Here is a 22,607-nt window from a genome sequence, read left to right as displayed (position 1 = left end):
CTATGCATATGAAGCACTTTACAACACCCTAACCCTGTGAATGTGTTTAATTAAAAAATGTTTACACTCAACAATGTGTGTTAGAATATTTCTTTGACTTTCGGTGGGGGGGGGGGGGGGGACAGGTCTAAAGCTGGGTAAGGTGGCACAAAATGTATGATGGCTGTCCTGTTCACATATTGGAATGTTAATTAAAGCATTTTTGATTGTGTGTATAATTATCAGCCGGCCAAAATGATTGTTCCTTCAGGACCAGTGGCCATCTAACAAGTGATATTCACTAGTACACTGAATGCACAATGATATCCGTGAACTGAGTGGCAATCAGTCTACAAATATACAGGTTATATTTAAAGTACTAGCACTCCTAGGATTCTATATGGCATTGAGATGGGTACTAGCAATCAGTGTAGGGAGATCAGTGTTATATATAGTGTATTGCAGCTTTGTTTGTCCATTTCACTTTACATTACCTATATATAACACTTATATCTCTACACTGAGCAAGTTTCACATAACACTGACATCTCCTTACATTGGTGGGCAGTGAGAAGGATGTCATAATTGAACACAACATAACAGGTGGAGGTAAGTTGTTATTACACTAATGTATTACTAAAAATATATAGTATGGGCACCTTCTGGCCAATGACCACCAATGTAAGGTGACATTGGATGGACCTTGGGTGTGACCTACTTTTCAATGTGAGAGGGCTTTTAGAAATTAACAGGGGTGCTGAAGGCCCTTGTATTTTGACCACTGATAAACAAAACACACATGGCCATAATCGCATTTGAATTGCTGGGGAGAGACAACAGTAGATAAACACACTGATGAATGTATTAACCCTTCAAAAGTCACACATATATAACACATGATGAACCCAAAAAATGTTGATTTTGATATGTACACAAATTATTAAAAGACACAATACAGAATAAATGCAATATTTTTTTATTGCACAGAATATTAGATATATTCATTTTATAATGTATCAGGCCAGAATTGTTGCCACAAAACAGCCCCTCTCCCCACAAAATACTCAAGATATTGTTGCCTTATATCACCATAGGCACTTCGGGATGCCAATCCAGAACGGGCGACTTTCACTGATGTCAGGGAATCCACTGGCACACGTGGTTCTGCCTCTCCACTCGGCCCTGGCATGGCAGGGTCAGTCTCCACTTGCTGCAAACTGACATAGGTCTCAGCATGCCTGCGCAAATAGTTGTGCAAAATGCAGCAACACAGGACCACATGATCTATTTTGTAGAGTGCCAGATGAATAGAAGTTAGGAAAATCCTAAAACGATTTGACATGATCCCGAAGGCATTCTCCACCACTCTTCTAGCTCTGGATAACCTGTAATTAAAGATCCTTTGCTCGGGGGTGAGGTTCCTCTGAGGGAAGGGCTTCATAAGGTGCTCCCCAAGCGCAAATGCATCATCTGCCACAAAGACAAAACTCAGCCCCTCAATGGTTTGCTCCCTGGATGGCAAGTTGAGAGTGCCATTCTCAAGACGCCAAGCAAACTCGGTCTGGTCAATCACTCCCCCATCCGAATTGCGGCCATTCTTCCCAATGTCCAAAAATAAAAACTCATAATTAGCATTGACTATTGCTAGCATGACAATGCTAAAAAAGCCTTTATAATTAAAGAAATATGACCCAGAATTCAGTGGTGGAACAATGCCGAAGTGCTTCCCATCAATAGCACCCCCACAATTTGGAAAATTCCACTGCTTCTGGAATTGACCAGCAATCTCCTGCCACTGTTCTGCGTTGGAGGGAAACTGTGGAAAAAATGAAAATACAATTAGTGCTTGAGCACATCACATTATTACACACACACATTTGTCAGTAAAATGCTTATGCAATTTTAAGATAAGAACAACATGAAGAGAATATTTAGCATTTTGGGGTATGACCTCTACATACATTTATTTTTCACCTCCTAATGTGATAATATTGTAGTTCACCAGCTACAGCTTTGGTATATGCTGACTTTTACATTTAGCGTGGGTGGGTAAGTAAAACTATGCCTTTAAACATCATTAAGGGCTTGTGCCCACTGAACGTTTTTACATCAGAAAATAAACATACACAATCATAGGTTGGAATGGATGGACTGATGTCTTTAAGATAACTCCTAAACTAGGTACAAAAACATTTGCAAAGGAATAATTGCTTCTGGGAAAGTCAGAAAATGACACAGATTCAATATACTGTTAACAGGCAATGCGTTTAGGGACACATAGGAGAGAATGCTGGGGTGGTTACTGGGTCATTTTACAAATATTTAGGAAAATATAAAGCTTTACTACTATGTGCATGCGGACAGAGGGTAGTTACAAAATAATGACATCTGTAATTTGATGTACATCCAAAATAATCTAAATTAGGATGAGATGACAAATACATGGGATGTAATATAAAAAAGAAACATACCTTAATAAAGTCCTTCTGCAAGACTTTGATGATAGCAGAGCAGGTCTCAGGGATGATGACTCCCAAGAGCTTGGGGGGAGATACCTGTGGTGAACTTGAGATCCTGAAGGCTTCTCCCTGTTGCAAGATATCTCAAAGTTGCAATTAGCCTTTGCTCAGGAGTAATTGCAACCCGCATACATGTATTCTGCTTCAGAATATAGGGGGACACCAGGGCAAGAAGACGGTGAAAGATGGGATCCGTCATCCTCAAATAATTCCTGAAGTCATCAGGATTATTTTCCTGGAGCTCCCTCAGCAAGGACATGTGGAAAATTGATCACGGTTAAGCAACCAATTTTTGGTCCAGGAGGTACGCTTCTTCTTCTTCCTCTTGCTAATAACTTGGCTCAGAGCCATAACTCCCAGCGAAACTACAGCAAGAGTCGAATTCTCGGTCTCCATAATTAATTCTCGAACGATGTCTCGGAAACTAGCGAAATGTCGTTAACCAAACAAATGCTACCGAAATCACAGCGAGATGCCCAGAAGGGTCACGGCCAAAAACTCACTTCCTCTTTTGTAGCGTCGGACGTGCGTCGGACGTAGTGACGTCATTTTCTGTCGGTCGACAAAAGTCCAGTGCAGTCTAGAGCACATTCCAACCAACAAAACACAACTCTGGACAAAAGACGGACGATCGGTCGGACGATAATCGTTGCGTGTGTACTAGGCTTAAGGAGTCTTCTCGTGAATGCCAAGGCTCCCAGACTGCATTATGTCGATCTACTGTACCAGTAAGGTGGGCCATAAAAGACTCCATAATCTTCACATCCTTGGTTCTAGAAAACAACTAAATGGAGGTCAGCTGTGTTTGCCTCTTCCACTGGAGGGCTATAAGGCATCTAGTGGGTGTTAGGATGTGACGTGTTAGTTTCTTAGCTAGCCTAGTTAGTTTTCTAGGAGGTAACCCTATCTAGAAAACCTTGGGAGAAAAAGGGAAGTCCGTATTGTACAAACATTTGAGGAGATCCTGTACCGATCTTCAGTTAGATTGTTGGCACTGCCAGTAAATATGAAGCAAAGTGCCACGGTCTCTATTACAGAGCCAGCATTGATCTATGGCCGAAAGGTATATAGCTTAGAGGCGGGTCGGAGTCATATACCAAAAGAAGAGTGCTTTATATGTGTTTTCTTTATTACCCTTCTTTCATACCCATGCACTTTTTGGTGCGTTTTTTCTAGGGTACACGTACACATCTATGTGTTTTTCAACCGATGCATTTTTGGAAAGGGTCAGGAGTTTTTTTTTCCTGCAGCAGATTGCGTTTTGAGTTCAAAGGAGTCGAACCAGAAACACAAGTGTTGCATTTTTTATGCGTTTTTGAATGCGTTTTGTGTTTTATTTCCCCTTTAATAGCACTGTATATAGCTGGTTGCTAAGGAGCAGGCCAGGAAGATGACAGCTAAATGAAAATAAAAGAATTGCCGGCAATAAATCAGTAAGAAAACAGCGTGGGGTCCCCTCCAGATCAATACCAGGCCCTTCAGGTCTGGTATGGATTTGGAGGGGAACCCCATGCCATAACCAAAAAAAATGGCGTGCCCCCCCCCCCACAAATCCATACCAGACCCTTATCCGAACATGCAGCCTAGCAGGTCAGGAAAGGAAGGGGATGAGCGAGTGCTCCCCCCTGAACCATACCAGGCCGCATTCCCTCAACATGAGGGGAGCTTTAGGGCAGGGGAGGCTCTCCCCCCCTCCCCAAAGCAGTTTGTCCACATGTTCATGTGAACAAGGGCCTTTTTCCCACAACCCTTGGCTGTGTTTGGGGGGTATGCAGGCGGGGGGCTTATCAGAGTCTGGAAGCTCCCTTTAACAAGAGGGTCCACAGATCCTGCCCCCTATGTGAATGAGTATGGGGTACATTGTATGGCCTGACATTGTTTTGGGGGGGGGGGCGCTTCCTGACCTGCCATGCTCGGATAAGGGTCTGGTATAAATTTGGAGGGGGGAACCCATGCCATTTTTTTTTTATTTGGCGTGGAGTTCTCCTCCAAATCCATACCAGACCTGAAGGGCCTGGTATGCTGGTATGGACCTGACTCATCAGTTGTTAAAAGGACACAGCGGCCATCTTCTCAACCAGCTGTGTGGCAACAAAAGAATAATAAAAAAAAAACACAAAACGCAAAATGCATGAAAACTGCATGCAAAAACACATAACAATTGTGGGTTTAAAAATGGATAACGCACCACAACACATGCCTGAAAAATGCATCAACTGCAACTGCATAGATGTGAACCTAGACTAAAGGGTGCAAATGGAACTTTTGGCTGCTTGTTTCCATCTGAACACATATTGATTTTTACCTACGTTTCAATAGGGTGCTCATGATGTGATGGGCCAGGAAGAACAATCACTCAAACTGGGATCACTCAATTGGGCAGAATAGCGTATAAGGTTGGGAAAGGCCAGACCCCCATCACTCCTAGAGGCAAAGAGGTCTGAGTTACTTATCCTATGTTGTTTGTAGTTCCACATAAAATTCAAAAGGTCTGCCTGAAGACTCCTAAGATGGACCAAAGGGACTGGTACTGAGCAGGTTGTGAAAAATCTTAGAGAGGATTGGCATTTTAACCAGCGCAATGTGACCTAGCCAGGAAATGTTTCCACTTCGCTAGAAGAGATCTAATCAACTTGAAAAAGGGCTAAAAATGAATGTCATAAAGGTTATAACGCAAGCTAATTTGTACCCCCAGATATCTAATGGTCGTAGACTTCCATTCATTGGGAAAAGATCCTGACCGACAATTGTTGCACCTCAGAGGAAGACATATTGAGCTGCAGGGCTTCTGGTTTAGAAGAATTAACCTTATAGCCAGACAAGGTCTCAAACTTGTGCAGGGGTTTATGTAGATTAGGGAGGGTCAAAAAATAATAAAGCATTTAAAATTGCTATACAAGCCGTTTTTTATTTAACCCTCCTCTTGTGTTAGGGTCAGAACCGACCCGTTTTCAGGTTTTGAATGTCTAAAAGTATCACATAAATTTGTTTATTGCATCAAGATTTTTTTACTTTGTCAGGAACCTCTATTTAAACAATGCAATAGAAAAATAATCCTTTTCACTAAATTATAAAATACTGTGGTGAAAATTAAGACGTTTATGGTGTTAGGGTCAATTCTGACCCAGTTATAATATAGGATTATAGGACACTAATTAGTGCCAAAACTGAAATCATAAACACTCTCTCTGCTTAGTAACACTGACAGCCAATCACCTCTCAACCCTGTGAGCTGTAGTTAGGGAGGGGCTTATCTATTTGCCTGCTTGTCTGCTTCTCTAAATAAAGTAAAGAAACATAGGACCAATACATTTCAGAGTTGCTGACTTTATTTTACCATTTTTTAAATTTGAAAATGAGAGGTATGCTATCAAAAGAAAGGTCTAAGGGGTCACACCAAAAATATTAAAACCAATCTTTTCAAGGATAAAGAAGCCTAACAAGGTAACCAAGAGGTAAGAAACAAATTGGATGATAAATAATTGTTCAGAGGGTATTTTATGGCTGATTTAAGACACAGGTCAAAACCGACCCGTTAACATCATGGATAGTAACAGAAAGCTAACATAAGAGGAGGGTTAATGTTATTAACAATTGCCCTTTTGTTTTATTCGGCAGCCAATGTAATTTTCTAAAACTGTAAAAAAAATTCAATACAATATGGCAACCTGGTTGCATTCTGTAGACAGTTGGTGTACAGGACTCTCCCAGAAATGTAATTCCCTGCTTGTATGATTAGTTCATTGATTTCCTCAGATGCAGAGATAAAACTAGAACCTTCAAGACCCCGGTGAAAGAAACCAAGAAGGGCCTCCCTGACCCCCCTCCTCCATCCAAGCTCGGGCTCCCAGTTCTAGGAGGGCATCGATGGACATCCTCACAGAACCCTGCCTCCTGTGTTACCCCTGGGGCATGCACCCAGTGCGCTCTGTTACAGGTCATGGTAAAGGGCCAATCACAGTGGCCCTTTACCATGTGATCAGCTGATCACTTGTAAACAGACTTGTCAGTTATCAGCATTCCTTTCCTCCCACGCTGTGTCTGTGTGAGGAAAGGAGAGCCGCTAACCGGCAAGACTGTCAGTTCATTGTTTACACTGATAATCAGGGCACTGATCATCAGTGCTGCCTATCATTGCCGCCTATCAGTGCTCATCAGTGATGCCTATCAGTGGTGCTTATCAATGCTACCTATCAGTGCTTCTTATCGATGCTATCTATCAGTGCCCATCAGTGCCACCTATCAGTACTGCCTATCAGTGCTCTTCAATGCCGCCTATCAGTGCCAATCAGTGCCATCTATCAGTGCCACCTATAAGTGCTCGTCAATGCTGCCTATCAGTGCCAATCAGTGCCGCCTATCAGTGTCCCCTATCAGTGCTCATCAATGCTGCCTATCAGTGCCCATCAGTGCAGCCTATAAATGCTGCCCATCAGGGCTGCCTATCAGTGCCTCCTCAGCAGGTCCCTGAGCTGAGGGCATCTCTTTCATACAGCCTAGAGCCTGCACTGACAGTTCCCCCTCCCTCCTTCCTCTCACAGATGGGAGAGCAGAGAGCCAATCTGCTCCTTCTCCTCCCGCCCCCTCTCCTCCTGTGTGTGCACTGTGGGAAGTGTGAAGCACAGCAGCTGAATGATCTAGCAACCCAGCACTATTAGGCTAGCAACCCTGCTAGGGTCCCCCGACAGTGGCAGAACACCATGGCCCGGTTGCAAGTGTGACCTTTGTGACTCTGGTAGTTCCATCACTGCTCAGATGTCTGCACCAACTGCTCATTTATGCCACAATCCTGTGTTCAGTGTGCAATTCTACATGCATTTGTAAGGTATTTGGGATGTGTATGTGTAAAAAAATACAGCATGCTGCCTTTTTTTTTAAACACATGTGAAAGCACCACAGTGTTTTGTGACGCAAGGCGGTGAGGAGTCGGGTGACGTTACTTCCAGTTTTCGGCCGAGACCAGAAGTCTATATTCACTTCGCTGCTAGATTCGGGGACTCTGCGACCCCATTCATTACTATTACACGGTGGCAACTACTAATATGTAAGTGTATGCTTTCATTAATAAATTACTGCTGTTACATACTACACCATGGAGGCATTCGTTTATTTTTCATGAGCCGGTCTGCCAATATTGTGGAAAGATCCTTATCATTGGAGTGCCTTTTTGAACTCGCTTAAAACATCTTTATTGAGGTGAGCAGCCATTGCACTCACTGGTTGGATTTGTGTTGGTTCACATTTGGATCTTTGCACAGAAGTCACTATTACTGCAATTTCGTCACTTTATATTTTTGGACTTGTATATTTTTGCTCTATTGGTCACAGGAAGTTTTGAGACTCGCACGGAAGTCACCATTTATTATCGCAGTTTTGTCATTTTATATTTATGGATTTTTACTTTTTAATAGTCACATGAAGTATATGGACTTTTTTACACAAATGTGATATTTTTTCCCATTTTTTTTGCATTACCCTTTTGTGGATATATATTATTCATTTTAGCATGTTTTGCACATTAATATTGTCTGCACTTTTCTAGATTCAAGCACTATATATACATTTGTATGTTCTTATTGTTTCTTGCTTTAGCGCTGATTAGATTCCTTTGTTATCAGTTTTATTGTATGTGGGGACACTACATTAATTGGCTGCTATTGCTATTCATATTTATTTATTTATTTTGCACACGCATTGTTCCCTATAATAATAATTGGTAGCGCATTGTTTTACTGACTTCATCTTAGGTAAAAATGTAGGCATCCTCTGCAATAGGAATTTTATTTTTGGTGAGATGCTCCATAAGGGTTTGAAAAACAAACTAGCAGGTGCGCTGAACAAAAAAGGAGTTCCTCTAGCTGCCTGGTGGTTGTAGTTCTATAAAAATGATGAGTCATAGGCTACCACGGTGCTGCAGCTCTCTAGTATTCCACTGGGTGGCAGGAACACATCTGAACAAAAACTAGAAAAAAGAGAGTTCATATCTGCCCTAGTGTAATACAGCTTTAATAAATGAAATAATAAAACACTTCAGCTGTTGCACTGACATTTAACAGATGTTAAGTTCAGCTTCAGGTACTCTCTGGTAGCTCTCTTTAACCGGTTAACTACTGCCCGCCGTAGTTATACTGCGGCAGGCAGCAGCTCCCAGGGGAATCGTTGTACATGTCCGATGCTCGCTCTCGGGAGGCTAGGGGGGCGATGCACGGGGCAGGCGGCTCCAATTGTCGGCTAACACCCGTGATCGTTCCCCGCTGAGAGAGAAGAATGTTCAGCTGTTGTAAACACAGCTGACCGTTCTTCTCCCTGGAATGATCACAGAGCCCCTGTAATCCTTCTATATAGGTCACATGTCTCTATGGTCATTCCACAAGCCACGCCCCCACAGTTAGAAACACGCCCCTACGTACATATTTAACCCCTTGATCACCCACAGTGTTAACCCCTTCCCTGCCAGTGTCATTATTACAGTAACAGTGCATATTATTAGCACTGGTTACTGTAGTATTGTCACTGGTCCCCCAAAAAGTGTCAAAAATGTCAGTAAGGGGTCTGATCTGTCCGCCGCAATGTCGCAGTCCCGCAAAAAATCGCAGATTGCTGCCATTATTAGTAAAAAAAAAAAAAACAATTAAAATGACATAAATCTTTCCCATAGTTAGTAGACGCAATAACTTTTGCCCAAACATCAAAAAACGCTTAATGAGATTTTTTTTTAACAAAAATGTGTAGCAGAAAACAAATTGGCCTAAAATGTTAAAAACATTTTGATTTTTAAATTTTTTTTTTGAAAATGTCATATAGCAGAATGTGAAAAATATTGTTTTTTTTTTTTCAAAATTGTCGCTCTTTTTTTGTTTCTAGCACAAAAAATAAAAATCGTACAGGTGATCAAATACCACCAAAAGATAGCTCTCTTTGTAGGAAAAAAAGACATCAATTTTATTTGGGTACAGCATCACACGAATGCGCAATTGTCTGTTAAAGTAACTCAGTGCCGAATCGCAAATTAGGGCCTGGTAAGGAAGGGGGCAAATCCTTCTGGTCTTAAAGTGGTTAATCACCACTGTACAATCCCAACAGGAGAGGAAGCCAGCAAGCTCTCTGGTTAGCTGCCCCGGATCCTGAAAGCACATTCAGAGTCGTAACACAAACACAGCGTGCAGAGCCTAGTGCGCATGCGCATGGTGTAGCCGGCACCGCGCTCCATCGACACGAAAACCGACACAAAGGTTAGGCCATGCCTCCAAAATGCATGATCATGACAACAGTCTGACATCAGCTCTCTTCCCCTGCCTTCCCCTTGCGTCGGTTTTTGAGTTCATGGAGTGTGACATCTGCTGGACCGGGCACATGTACATTAGGCTCTGCACGCTGTATTTGTGTCACGGCTTTGGATGTGCTGTCAGGATCCGGGCAGCTAGCCAGAGAGCTTGCAGACTTCCTTCCCTGTTGGGATCTTACAGCAGTGATTAAGGAAAGCTACCAGAGAGTACCTTTATGTGCTGCACTGAGCATATGTTAAATGTGAGCGCAACAGTTAAAGTGTTTTTATTGTTTCATTTATTAAAGCTTTATTACACTAGTGCAGACGTGTGCTCTCTCCTTTCTTGGTTTTGCTCTATATGGGTTAAATACTTCTAAAGGGATGCAGACCCTGCGACCCTCCTCATTAGAACATTAAAAGTGCACCAGATCCCCCCACCCCCATTCAGAAATCAAGTCTTGAAAGGACATGATGAAACAAACAGCTTTTTGTTCAGAATGGAAAAAGGTAGGACAATGCTGCAAAGTTAATTAAAATCCTTGCAATGTGCATAGATCACCAAGAGGGGATTGTTTTCATTCAGCAAAAGTAAAGTTGCACTACAATTGTCTCTAGTTTTCCCAAATAACAAGCGCTACTAAAATTCTAACGAAAATAAGTCTGCATCTTTACATCCTGTGTCGACAGGCTTTTGCTGGCATCAGAACTGCTTCTCTCCCTGTAAAAGTCTTTGTGAATATAAGGCTAATTGCACACTAGGCATTTAACATAAGAAAATATCACATCACATGATCATATATCATATGAATTGCATTAAATATGAGTATTTAATAAAATTCATAATAACAAAGAAAGAGATAATGTGCTACAAATACATATAAAGAAAGTTGGCATAAACATAAAACATGTGTTCTGGTGCAAAATACAACAACTTAAGTGTCTGATCTTTCAAGGGCCAACCTACAGAAAAGATCACCCATTCAGGCCCTTCTGAATAGACCTTGGAGTGCTGGCCCTGGGATAGCCTCTTGTTGGGGCTACCACCTGCAATAATTGTTTGGAAAAACTCAATGTCCTTCCTGCTGATGAGCCCAATGGATCTTTCAGACCTATTTGCGTTCTCGGAGATCGACGAGCCATAATGCTGCACTATTGACCCAGAAGTTGCTCACACTCAGACACTACCAACTTTTTCTTCCGGCACATCTGTCTTTGATAATAAGACGCCATCACCCCAGGGATGCTGGACAGGTACCTCCCCCTGAGTTGAGGCAGTACCTGCAGTATGCTGGTGGCCTGGCCACCCTTATCTATGCAGTGGCTGAGTGCAGCACACTCCAGTCAACACTGTTCCCCCTTTAAGGCCTGTGATATGACAACAGTAGCCTCCATCATGGCATTGTCAAAGTCAGTATAAAAAGTATTGCTCCTTGGCAAGGTGACCTAACATAGACACTTCCACTGGCAGAGGACTGCTCAGGTGCAGTACACCCCAATCTGCATACTTCGCATTTGACAATTGAAAGCACTTCCATATTTCCCTTCTTTAGTTGCATCCTGGAGTTCCCCTTAACCAGGCTCCAGCAGGGTAGCAGTAGCTTGGGAAATTAGTCCCCAGGTCTCTAGGGTCAAGGGGACCACCAATGAAATGCTGATTATCTGAAAACTAGAGTACAGAACAGGTGGGGTAACCCAGAATATTTTGCTAAAGTCACCTTTAAATGTAACTGTACTTGGATATTTGATGGTACATCCTTGTCAGGTATATATAGCTCAACCTGCATCTGGACCAGTGATTTGAGTACAATATCCTCATATCTCTGCAGCAGACTATGCAAGGTCCACTTGGATGCCATGGGTAGCATGATGAAGATGCATGTATTATGCAGTATGAAAGGTACGTAAAGGTAATTGCAGATTTTGCATAAGGTCCAAAGTTTATTTTCTGTAAACAGCATTTCTGACAAACACAAGTATGTGTTGCTTGTTTGAACCAATTAAAAAGGGTAAACCTGAGATGGGGGGGGGGGTGCAAGGTGCAGGCATGGTGTGGGTAGGTGGGATGGGGTTTTAGAGTGGTTAATGGACCACCATTGGGTTCTGTTGTTAATTGTTGGTGTTGATTCCTGAAGAGCGATGCATTTAAGTCCAAGAAGAAATTAAAGCCAGGCAGAACATCCATGTCTATCCTGGCCTGTCATATTTTCTTGGAACTCATTTGAAACAGAGAACACCCAAAACACCTGATCATTTGGCCACAAAATGTACTCAATGCTCAGGGAAGACACAAACATCTATAGATATTGGCTCTCTATTGGTTCACCTTACTCCACTACTAACAGATCACTCTAGGGAGAGGTTTGCGACCCTCTACTGTCACAATGTGTAGTTGGGGGGGGGGGGGGCATGCATGCAGACAAGGCAGATCCACAACAGGATGACACCACCTCCTAAACATGTGACTAGTGTAAAGGGAAGTGCTGACAATTATGCCGGGAAAACAGAGGCGACTAGGCCTGGTGGAGATGATGTCCTGGGTAACAATTTTTCTAACCCTATGGCTCAAGTTAAAGTGAACAGAACCCTCTCCCCCCAGCTGGCTGTATTGAATCACACGTCATAGTGTTACCCACTGTTTTCTTTAATTTTCCTTTTTCCCTTAAGCTCTTCCTATGCAAAATCAGAGTAAATCCAGGCATTAAAGCCCTAAATATTGTAATTCCCCCGCCTCAGAAAGTAGCTGCTTATGCAGACAACCTGCTGTTTTTCATAGATAATCCTACCATCTTGCTATCTATCCTGCAAGGGGAATTCTGCCTTTACATCACACTTTCCAATTTCCCAATTAATTAAAATATATATAGATTCCACTCTAGGGTATGTAAGGAATAAAAGGGTTGTTGCCTACCTCAGATACCCCAATAGGGTATAACAATATGGAAAGAAAGGAAAGGTATGGTGGAGCTGCCTCGAAATAAAGTGTCATATGTGCAAAAAAAGTGTCATATGTGCAAAAGAATGGATATGGTGGCGTAACCTGTAAATGTATATAAATAAAGTGTCATGTGTGCTAAAATGTGAAACATACAAGATTAAAGCGCAAAGGTGCAAATTGGTACATAAAAATTCAAAATCCTCACTGATTATAAAATATGCAATAAAGTACATAAATAATACAGGTAATTCAGTGCTAATAACAACAAATCATAAAAATGTCAAAGATTCAAGAAATATCCAAAATCAAAAAAAAAATGTATAGTCCAATAGTCCCAATAATTGTGCAAAGTGCAAGTAGAAAATGTGTAAACTATAAGATATAATTTGATTGTGTAGAAATCACTCCATGCAAGAAGGTGCAATTGTGCTTCCCCAATAGGACCGCACTCACCAAATAGAAGTACCCCTGCGTAGGTCACAGGTATGTATAGTGCAGTTCAAGCAGTGTTTTCTGCAGCTAGCACATCTCTCCCATGTAAGGAGTAAGTATCTCCAATGCTTAAGAGAGGTTGGATTTATCCTTTATTTTATGGATAGTGTAGGACCCACTGACAATGGGGTACTTTGACGTAGTAGTGGGCTTGAGCACGATATGGCCATATGGTGGGACTAAATCCCAATTTTTACTTATTTTGATCAGGTCTTAGTTGTCTTGTTACATTTGATAGTTATTTCTTTTGCATGTGTGCACTATCCTCTGTAGTTATATACCGTATTTTCCAGCGTATAAGACGACTGGGCGTATAAGACGACCCCCCTATTACATGATCCATTTTTGGGGGATTTTTTTGAGGTTCAAAAGTAGTCTTATACGCCAGAAAATACAGTGTATATATATATATATATATATATATATATATTGGTTTTTATAGCAGCACCAGCTTTAGAAATGCATGTTCAGGGTGTACCCCCCAACCCTTTGTTTGTTTGTTATACATTCAGTCCTGACCAGACTCCTGGGGTTGAGCATCCCACTCTTCCACATCTGTACTTCATTGTCAGTGTCTACTAGTATAGTCCCTTATAGTGCAGTTCAAGCAGTGTTTTCTTCAGCTACCACATCTCTCCCATGTAAGGAGTAAGTATCTCAATGCAGTGGCGGCTGGTGCTCCATGGGCCGGGGGGGGGGGGGAAGCGGCAGACGGACCACACCATACCCCCCCGGACTACACAAGCCCACACACTATATCCCCTGGTCGCCGGCTCACTCACCCGGGACATGTGGAGGGAAGTCGGCAGTCAGCAGCCGCTGTGGCGGCCGCTTCCCCCTCGGTCTCCTGCGTCTCCTCCCTCCTCGGCCAATGGCATGGCTTCTCCTTTTGGCCAGGAGGAAAATCCGTGTGACAATAGCGAATATTCATTCGCTATTGTCACACAACTGGGTGGGCTCAGGATGCAGTGCTCTGCGCCCTGAGCCCACCCTTTTTTGAAGCCTATTAGAGCCCCTGGCTCTAACCACGTGCTTCAAACAAAAAAAACCCATTGGAATCCATGTGTCCGGCGCCCTGCATGTAGATTAGGGGGCCTGACGCATGGATAGGGGGGGCGGTGCCCCTGATCCCCCAATGGACGGGCCGCCCCCTGCTCTAATGGTTAAGAGAGGTTGGATTTAGTGGTGGGCTTGAGCATGATATGGCCATATGATGGGACTAAATCCCCATTTTTACTTATTTTGATCAGGTCTTAGTTGCCTTGTTACATTTAATAGTTATTTCTTTTGCATGTGTGCGCTATCCTATGTAGTTATATATATATATATATATATATATATATATATATATATATATATATATTGGTTTTTATAGCAGCACCAGTTTTAGAAATGCATGTTAAGGGTGTGACCCCCAACCATTTGTTAGTTTGTTATACCTTCAGTCCTGACCAGACTCCTGGGATTGAGCACCCCACTCTCCCACAACTGTACTTCGTTATCAGTGTCCACTAGTAAGCAGATATAGGAGGAGTCCCTTATAGTGCAGTTCAAGCAGTGTTTTCTGCAGCTAGCACATCTCTCCCATGTAAGGAGTAAGTACAGTGCATTGCGAAAGTTCGCCCCCCTTGAACTTTTCAAACTTTTGCCACATTTTAGGCTTCAAACATAAAGATATTTATGTTTTTTTTTTATGTATTTTTTTGTGAAGAATCAAGAAGTGGGACACAATCATGAAGTGGAACGAAATTTATTGGATATTTCAAACTTTTTTAACAAATAAAAAACTGAAAAATTGGGCGTGCAAAATTATTCAGCCCCCTTAAGTTAATACTTTGTAGCGCCACCTTTTGCTGCGATTACAGCTGTAAGTCGCTTGGGGTATGTCTCTATTAGTTTTGCACATCGAGAGACTGAAATTTTTGCCCATTCCTCCTTGCTAAACAGCTCGAGCTCAGTGAGGTTGGATGGAGAGCGTTTGTGAACAGCAGTTTTCAGTTCTTTACACAGATTCTCGATTGGATTCAGGTCTGGACTTTGACTTGGCCATTCTAACACCTGGATATGTTTATTTGTGAACCATTCCATTGTAAATTTTGCTTTATGTTTTGGATCATTGTCTTGTTGAAAGACAAATCTCCGTCCCAGTCTCAGGTCTTTTGCAGACTCCATCAGGTTTTCTTCCGGAATGGTCCTGTATTTGGCTCCATCCACCTTCCCATCAATTTTAACCATCTTCCCTGTCCCTGCTGAAGAAAAGCAGGCCCAAACCATGATGCTGCCACCACCATGTTTGACAGTGGGGATGATGTGTTCAGGGTAATGAGCTGTGTTGCTTTTATGCCAAACATAACGTTTTGCATTGTTGCCAAAAAGTTTGATTTTGGTTTCATCTGACCAGAGCACCTTCTTCCACATGTTTGGTGTGTCTCCCAGGTGGCTTGTGGCAAACTTTAAACAACACTTTTTATGGATATCTTTAAGAAATGGCTTTCTTCTTGCCACTCTTCCATAAAGGCCAGATTTGTGCAGTATACGACTGATTGTTGTCCTATGGACAGAGTCTCCCACCTAAGCTGTAGATCTCTGCAGTTCATCCAGAGTGATCATGGGCCTCTTGGCTGCATCTCTGATCAGTCTTCTCCTTGTATGAGCTGAAAGTTTAGAGGGACGGCCAGGTCTTCGTAGATTTGCAGTGGTCTGATACTCCTTCCATTTCAATATTATCGCTTGCACAGTGCTCCTTGGGATGTTTAAAGCTTGGGAAATCTTTTTGTATCCAAATCCGGCTTTAAAATTCTCCACAACAGTATCTCGGACCTGCCTGGTGTGTTCCTTGTTCTTCATGATGCTCTCTGCGCTTTAAACGGACCTCTGAGACTATCACAGTGCATGTGCATTTATACGGAGACTTGATTACACACAGCTGGATTCTATTTATCATCATTAGTCATTTAGGTCAACATTGGATCATTCAGAGATCCTCACTGAACTTCTGGAGAGAGTTTGCTGCACTGAAAGTAAAGGGGCTGAATAATTTTGCACGTCCAATTTTTCAGTTTTTTATTTGTTAACAAAGTTTGAAATATCCAATAAATTTAGTTCCACTTCATGATTGTGTGCCACTTGATTCTTCACAAAAAATTACAGTTTTATATCTTTATGTTTGAAGCCTGAAATGTGGCAAAAGGTCGCAAAGTTCAAGGGGGCCAAATACTTTCGCAAGGCACTGTATCTCCAATGGTTAAGAGAGGTTGGATTTATCCTTCATTTTATGGATAGTGTAGGACCCACTGACAATGGGGTACTTTGACGTAGTGGTGGGCTTGAGCACGATTTGGCCATATGGTGGGACTAAATCCCCATTTTAACTTAATTTTAACTTAGTTTGATCAGGTCTTAGTTGCCTTGTTACATTTGATAGTTATTTCTTTTGCATGTGTGCGCTATCCTCTGTAGTTATATATATGTATATATATATATACGTATATTGGTTTTTATAGCAGCATCAGTTTTAGAAATGCATGTTCAGGATGTGTCCCCCCCACCCGCATGTTCAGGGTGTGCCTCCCCAACCCTTTGTTTGTTTGTCACAGGTATGTAGCCAACAAATGGAATTGGACTGCCCCAGCCACTCTAATACTGTCCAGCACAGATAGACTCTCAGCCCACGTTTGCTATAAAGTGGTTCCTGTCCCATCGTTAATGTAAATGGTGGGTACTCCTCATGGCCATGCAGGAAGAATAGGATGGACTGCCAACAACCTCAAGTGCAGCGTAACAAGATCCCAATGCCACATCAGACAACACTAGATGTGTCAGTTTTAGGCATGAGCTATAGCATAGTGCTTTTTAAATTGCCTCTTTCTCTACAGTACCTGGTTGATCCTGCCTGGTCCTGACTTCCCCTCTGTGAGCTGACCATGTTTATCATGGCTGTTGAGCTCTCTGCATCTCCCCCTCTTCCTCCTCCCTCTCTCCCTGTCAGCTCCGTATTGTGCAGTAAGAACACAATCTTCTAACTGCCCCTCCCCTCTCCTCTCTGCCCCTCTCCTTTCCTCCAGCCTTCATTTATTGGCTATACTGTTTACCCAAAACAGAAGGGAATCATGGCTCCTCCCACTTTGCTCCCTTAGATGACATCCAGAGCAGAGGGAGGACATGTGACCACAAATGAGCAAAAAAAGCTATTTAGGATTGGAAAACATAAAAACAAACCACACAGCAAATGAACAGACACATGGAGGTGAAATCAAATTTAACCATTTGAGTTTACAACAACTTTAAACGTTTCTATTCTGCTCAAAATATTTCAAAATTATGCACCAATTTAGCACACAAGTGGTGAGAATTCTCTAGGCACTATTATCCCACAGGACCTTTGGAATACCTTCTCAGTCAACTTCCCCGTGCTCCTTCATAGAATCAAACAGAACCTGACTCATGCAGGGTTCTCCTGATTTGGGAGACAAACATAAATAAAGAAGTAGATTAATATTCTACCTGTGCTTCCTACAAGCTCTTTCAATACACATACTTCCATTGTTTACAATATCTTTGGCCAGAACATTCACCCACTTCCTCTATGCCCACAAACCACAGAGACTTACATTTGTTGTGACATGGCTTGATAAAAGCCATTGCGGTATTGACCCCCCCTTTCTACCAAGCAGTATGTCATTCATCCAGGGTGATAGATTGGTGCTTTCATGCCCCCTTTAAACAATGGGTGGCCTTAGAGCAGGCAGCAATCACTATTGCTCTAATTGTGTTACCCTGGTGTCCTGACAGAGTCCCTCATGCATTCAGAGCACATACTATCATTGACACAACTTGAACAATCTGTAGAAAATGTTTTCAGGTGGGTCAAATCTCCCTATAACAATTTCCCTGCTTTCCTTTATTGGAGAACCCAGCTTTCTCACCTGGAGGGGACGTCCCACATTTCTTAGAACTAATACACTCCTCCTAGCTTTATAGAGCACATCCTTTTATTTCTAAACAGAAATGTCCCTCCCTGGAACAGGTGGTGTTAGACCATCGCCTGGAATCCCTGGGATTTTGGTGAACAACCCAACTATGTTACTAAGATACTCACCTCAAATTTGAGGCTTTTCTTGATCTCTCACTGCATTTGTAAGTGAATGTGTGAACCCCTCAAACATACTGTTTCCATATTGCTCAACCTTCCCAAAACTACCCCCCGTCATACTTTACAAAGTGGGAACAGGTCCTACAGCTTCAACTCGCATATGAACAAAAGACAAGTTATTGTATTACATGCTTAAAACCTAAATTATTACAAATTCACAAGAAATAGGCTTTATGATCCTTACCTGCTAGTACTTATGTTTCCATCAATGCCAAACCTGTGCTTGTGACCTGGATGAGACAATGGAGACATGCTATATGTGTTCTGGATTTTTAGGGTCCTCAAACCTTTCTAGAAAGAGGCCAAGCACAGTCTTCCCACTTCCGCTAGACCAAGTCTTTCTTTTACATCAAAATATTATACCAAGAAAAACATATGATTTTCCCCACCTGGTTAAAACTCTCAGAAATTGCATATACTGTATGAGCTATGAAAGCAGAACCCTTCCAATCTATACCCGTATTTTTATAAATAAAGTAAAGTAGATCAAACAAATGGAGTGCCTTATTTTCTCAAGTAGGAGAACAAATGAAAATGTTGGTGGACTTGGTTTTAGTTGAACAATTTCTCTTCTACTTCTGTGTATAAAGCTCTCTTGCACAATGCCCAATCATGACTGAATTATTATTCAGCTCTAATACATTGCTGCACCTAGGTCATTGACCCTTGACGAAGGAGCAGTACCTCTCTACTCCTTTCCTTATCCTCCCCTTCTCCCCCCTTTTATTCTCTCTTTCTAGCAATACTAGCCACTTTATTTCTATTAGTGTTCTTCCACCTTCACACTCTTCCCCTCACCTTTTGTCAGTCCAATCTGTCCAATCCACCCACCTATTACCCTCCTAACACCCCCTGCTCCTGAGTTACCCTTATTAATACACTGGGTAGCTCATGCCATGTGATGGATGGCACTTACCATTACATCCAGACACATCCAAAAAAGACAATAAGCCACAAATTTAGGGTTATGAAATGCCTTTTTTTTTGCCACGTGTATGTTTTATGGTTAAAATAATTTAACATTGTGTAATGCTGTACTGTGACATGTAAGATCATATTGATGTTTTATGCTAAATATTTTTCATTGTATTCCTGGTGTATGCTGTTAAAATCTTTAAATAAAGAATATACCAAAAAATAACTAAATACTGGAAATAAAACTTTTTACCAATACTTTCCATGCCCCTTATTGCTATATTTTGCAGTGCAATTGCTTCTCGTTGACTTCTCCAGCCACAGACATTCAAAATATTGTAAGGACCCTGCCTTAAAGTTGAACTAAAGTTAAAAAACAAAATAAAAAAATAAATCTAATAATAAAAAAATTGCAAACAGGAGGGCTCTTTATTGCAGAAGTTATATGCAATGTCTGTTCTGCAATAAAATACCTACATTTAAATGATGAAATAATCCATGAAGGGTGCCTCATCCATATAGTGAGTTCCCTTAACTGCTGCCCCTTTAAATGAAAAACAGTTCAGTGATGGCTAATGTAGATATCATGGAAAATAACATACAAATGTTCCAATAGTGTGAACACAACAATACACTATTGTTATATAACCAACAGAAGTTAATAAATGTGAAGCAGTCACAATACATATACAAAAGAAGCCGTCTTAAGTGGAATAAATTAGTGCTCAATAAATGCTGTCACCCACACCATGCCTTCTTAATTTGATTCACCTCATGATCAGTGCTCCACCTCATGATAAGACTCATACATCTGCTCACCAGAAGCCCCAGGTCCCAGGGACCATACAGCCTTATCAGCAATCAGAACACCTGGATAGGTCTGCACATCTCTATTCCCTCTCGGATGGCCGATGTTGATTATAGGTAAAACAGACACCCATAATAGTGCAACACTGTTTTATTAAATATTAAAATGCCACCACACACACATTAATAGGTAGGCTTACATAGAATGTTGAAAGAAGAAAATGGTCGCACACCACCATGGAATCCAATGAAGAAAAGTTCTTTACTCACATGAGTGGTACAAGGTACAGCAGGGTAGGACAGTAGATGCGTTTCACACGACTGCTACATGCTTGTGTGAACAAATTGTTTTTTTTCTACTTCATCAAGAGCCAGTTTACTATTGAGAGGCTGCTACAGAGCATATTAAAGACACCAATATTTCTGCTACTAGAAGGCTTGGACTATTTTGCTGTTTTTGGATATTCTGTACCTGTTAAACTTCCTTCCACAAGTTAATTGCTTAAATAAATGACAAAAAAGACTAAAAGACAAGGAACCGAAGTCTCATTGTTGCCATCAGTGTGGTGCAGCCTGCATGGTGGGTCATGATTAACAAGGGTAGGAGGACTTGTTAAAATCCAGCAGTTGCTTTGGGGTGAGTGCTACAGTATCATTCTTTTGTGGACGGGGCCAAGTTTGGATTTGTTTTGTCCAAGCACTCACCTTTTTTACCCACCTTAGAAACATATTTTACTAAATATGTTGCTTTTATAACAGTGAACCTGAATGGATCCTCATGTTCTCCAACTTTAGCTTATATATAGCTTAAAAACTAGAATGCAACCACCTAATACATTTCTTTAATAGGTTTGTCAATGCTGCAGTCATGGAAAGCTAATCATATGCTTTTGATACCTCCCATTCACAATTATTTTAATGCCTGCCGTTATCAGAATTCATTGAGGTTTTTGTTTCTTACCTTCAAAGCTTTTTCCATATTATTTTACTGCTACTGCTCTTTGATCCTTCAATGACCAAGGCTTTTCATCAAGTCTTATCATTACCTCTTATTTCTGTGTACTAGGATTTTCCCATCCTAGATGGTGTCCCTTAACTCTGCTCTACGCCTGCACTGTTCAAAGTTGGTTTTGTAAGACTCCACAGAAGTTTTGCTGCATTTTAGTTGCATATAATCTTGCTTTATAAGTAAATATTGTTGCTTTGACGTTCACAACTACATTTTGAGATGTATTGATTTTATGTTATTGTTGATAAGTGTAAAGTTATGCTCTTGGGGGCTAAAAACATGCAAGCATCTTTGAGTACAACTGGGGGAGTCAATGGGTGGGAAGAATTGAGATGTTCTGGTAGATTATAGACTTAATAATAGCATGCAATGCAAAGCTGCAGTTTTAAGGTAAGCAAAATACTTTCTTGTGTAGCCCTGCCCCCTGGGGAGTGGCTAAGTGTATACACATCCTCCTCACTTCTGTTGCCCTGAACATTGTCCAACCCACTTGACACTATAGGTTCAGACATATTGAATAATTAAACACTACCAGATTGCGATAAAAGATCAAATTTACTATCTTTAACTTGTGATTAGAAGAATGAACAAACAGTTTCAATAAAACAATCAGTATAGAAGATCAATAATGCAAGAGAGATCCTGAATCCTCAACCCAGAGTGGTATACGATTCAGCACTCAGGATCTAATAGAGCAACAAAAATGCATATATATATTGTGCTATATAATTGAGGATTAATGTATCAATAATCTGTCAATAGACTACTCCTCAAATGTAATGCAAGAGTGACCATAGAAATCAATGCTTTACTGTAATAAAGAATAACACCACAATATTACTAACTTATCTCAGTGACTCTAGTAACCTGAAACTAGGTTATGTATCAGAGTGCACTCTGTATACTATAGGGGGCTCCCTTTCCTTTAGATTGCAATAGTCTCCTGAACGAGCAAGGCCTTGCTAATCTTCGCAGGCAAGGGTGTCCTTAATCATCCAAGGAAAAGTATTTGTAATCCACGGTAAAGGTGATGATCAACTGTAATCCAAACTATGAAGGAAAATAGGCTCCTGTACCCAATCAACTGGTACCATTCAGTACTGCAGCGTCCTGTGGCAACTGTTATATAACATGTGCAGCCCTCTGTTCAGGCTAAACTGTGTCACTGGCCCACCCTGGCTCAGTCCAGTAATTACAGTATATACTTTCAGATTGGATCTCTCTCACCCAGTGTGATGAACTCCGAACTCTGTCACCGAGCACCGCCCCCACAACGCTCTCTCTCTCCGGTGTCTTTCCGCTAGGCCTCCAGCCTATCCTTCTCTGCACTCCGCAGCAGCTCTTCCCCTCCTCACAGCGCGCTGTCTTTGAGGCAAGAGAGAAAATCTTGGCCCCGCCCCCTTTTTATAGACACTCCCATCTGCCCATGTGAGTCTCAATGCTCCCTGGGAAAATAGTCCAATCAAACAGGTGATCCACAATCCTTCCAGGACTACATTTCCCATAACCCAATGTTCTGTTGGCTTGGAGAA

General features: G+C 41.6%; 1 protein-coding gene across 1 annotated transcript; it reads right to left on the bottom strand.

Annotated features, from left to right (window-relative positions):
* Positions 1–985: 985 nt before the first annotated feature.
* On the bottom strand, positions 986–21,045 carry LOC309562166 (uncharacterized protein; the record flags this gene model as incomplete). The annotated part of the gene is made up of 2 exons (XM_082266289.1): positions 986–1,795; positions 21,028–21,045. The coding sequence occupies 2 exons, from the start codon at positions 21,043–21,045 to the stop codon at positions 986–988; spliced, it is 828 nt and encodes a 275-aa protein (XP_082122415.1).
* Between the last annotated feature and the right edge of the window lie 1,562 nt (positions 21,046–22,607).

Source organism: Pelophylax lessonae (assembly GCF_965119305.1).
Source record: "Pelophylax lessonae genome assembly, chromosome: 8".
NCBI classification, from domain to species: Eukaryota; Metazoa; Chordata; class Amphibia; order Anura; family Ranidae; genus Pelophylax; species Pelophylax lessonae.
This window is presented reverse-complemented; position numbering and strand designations above follow the sequence as displayed.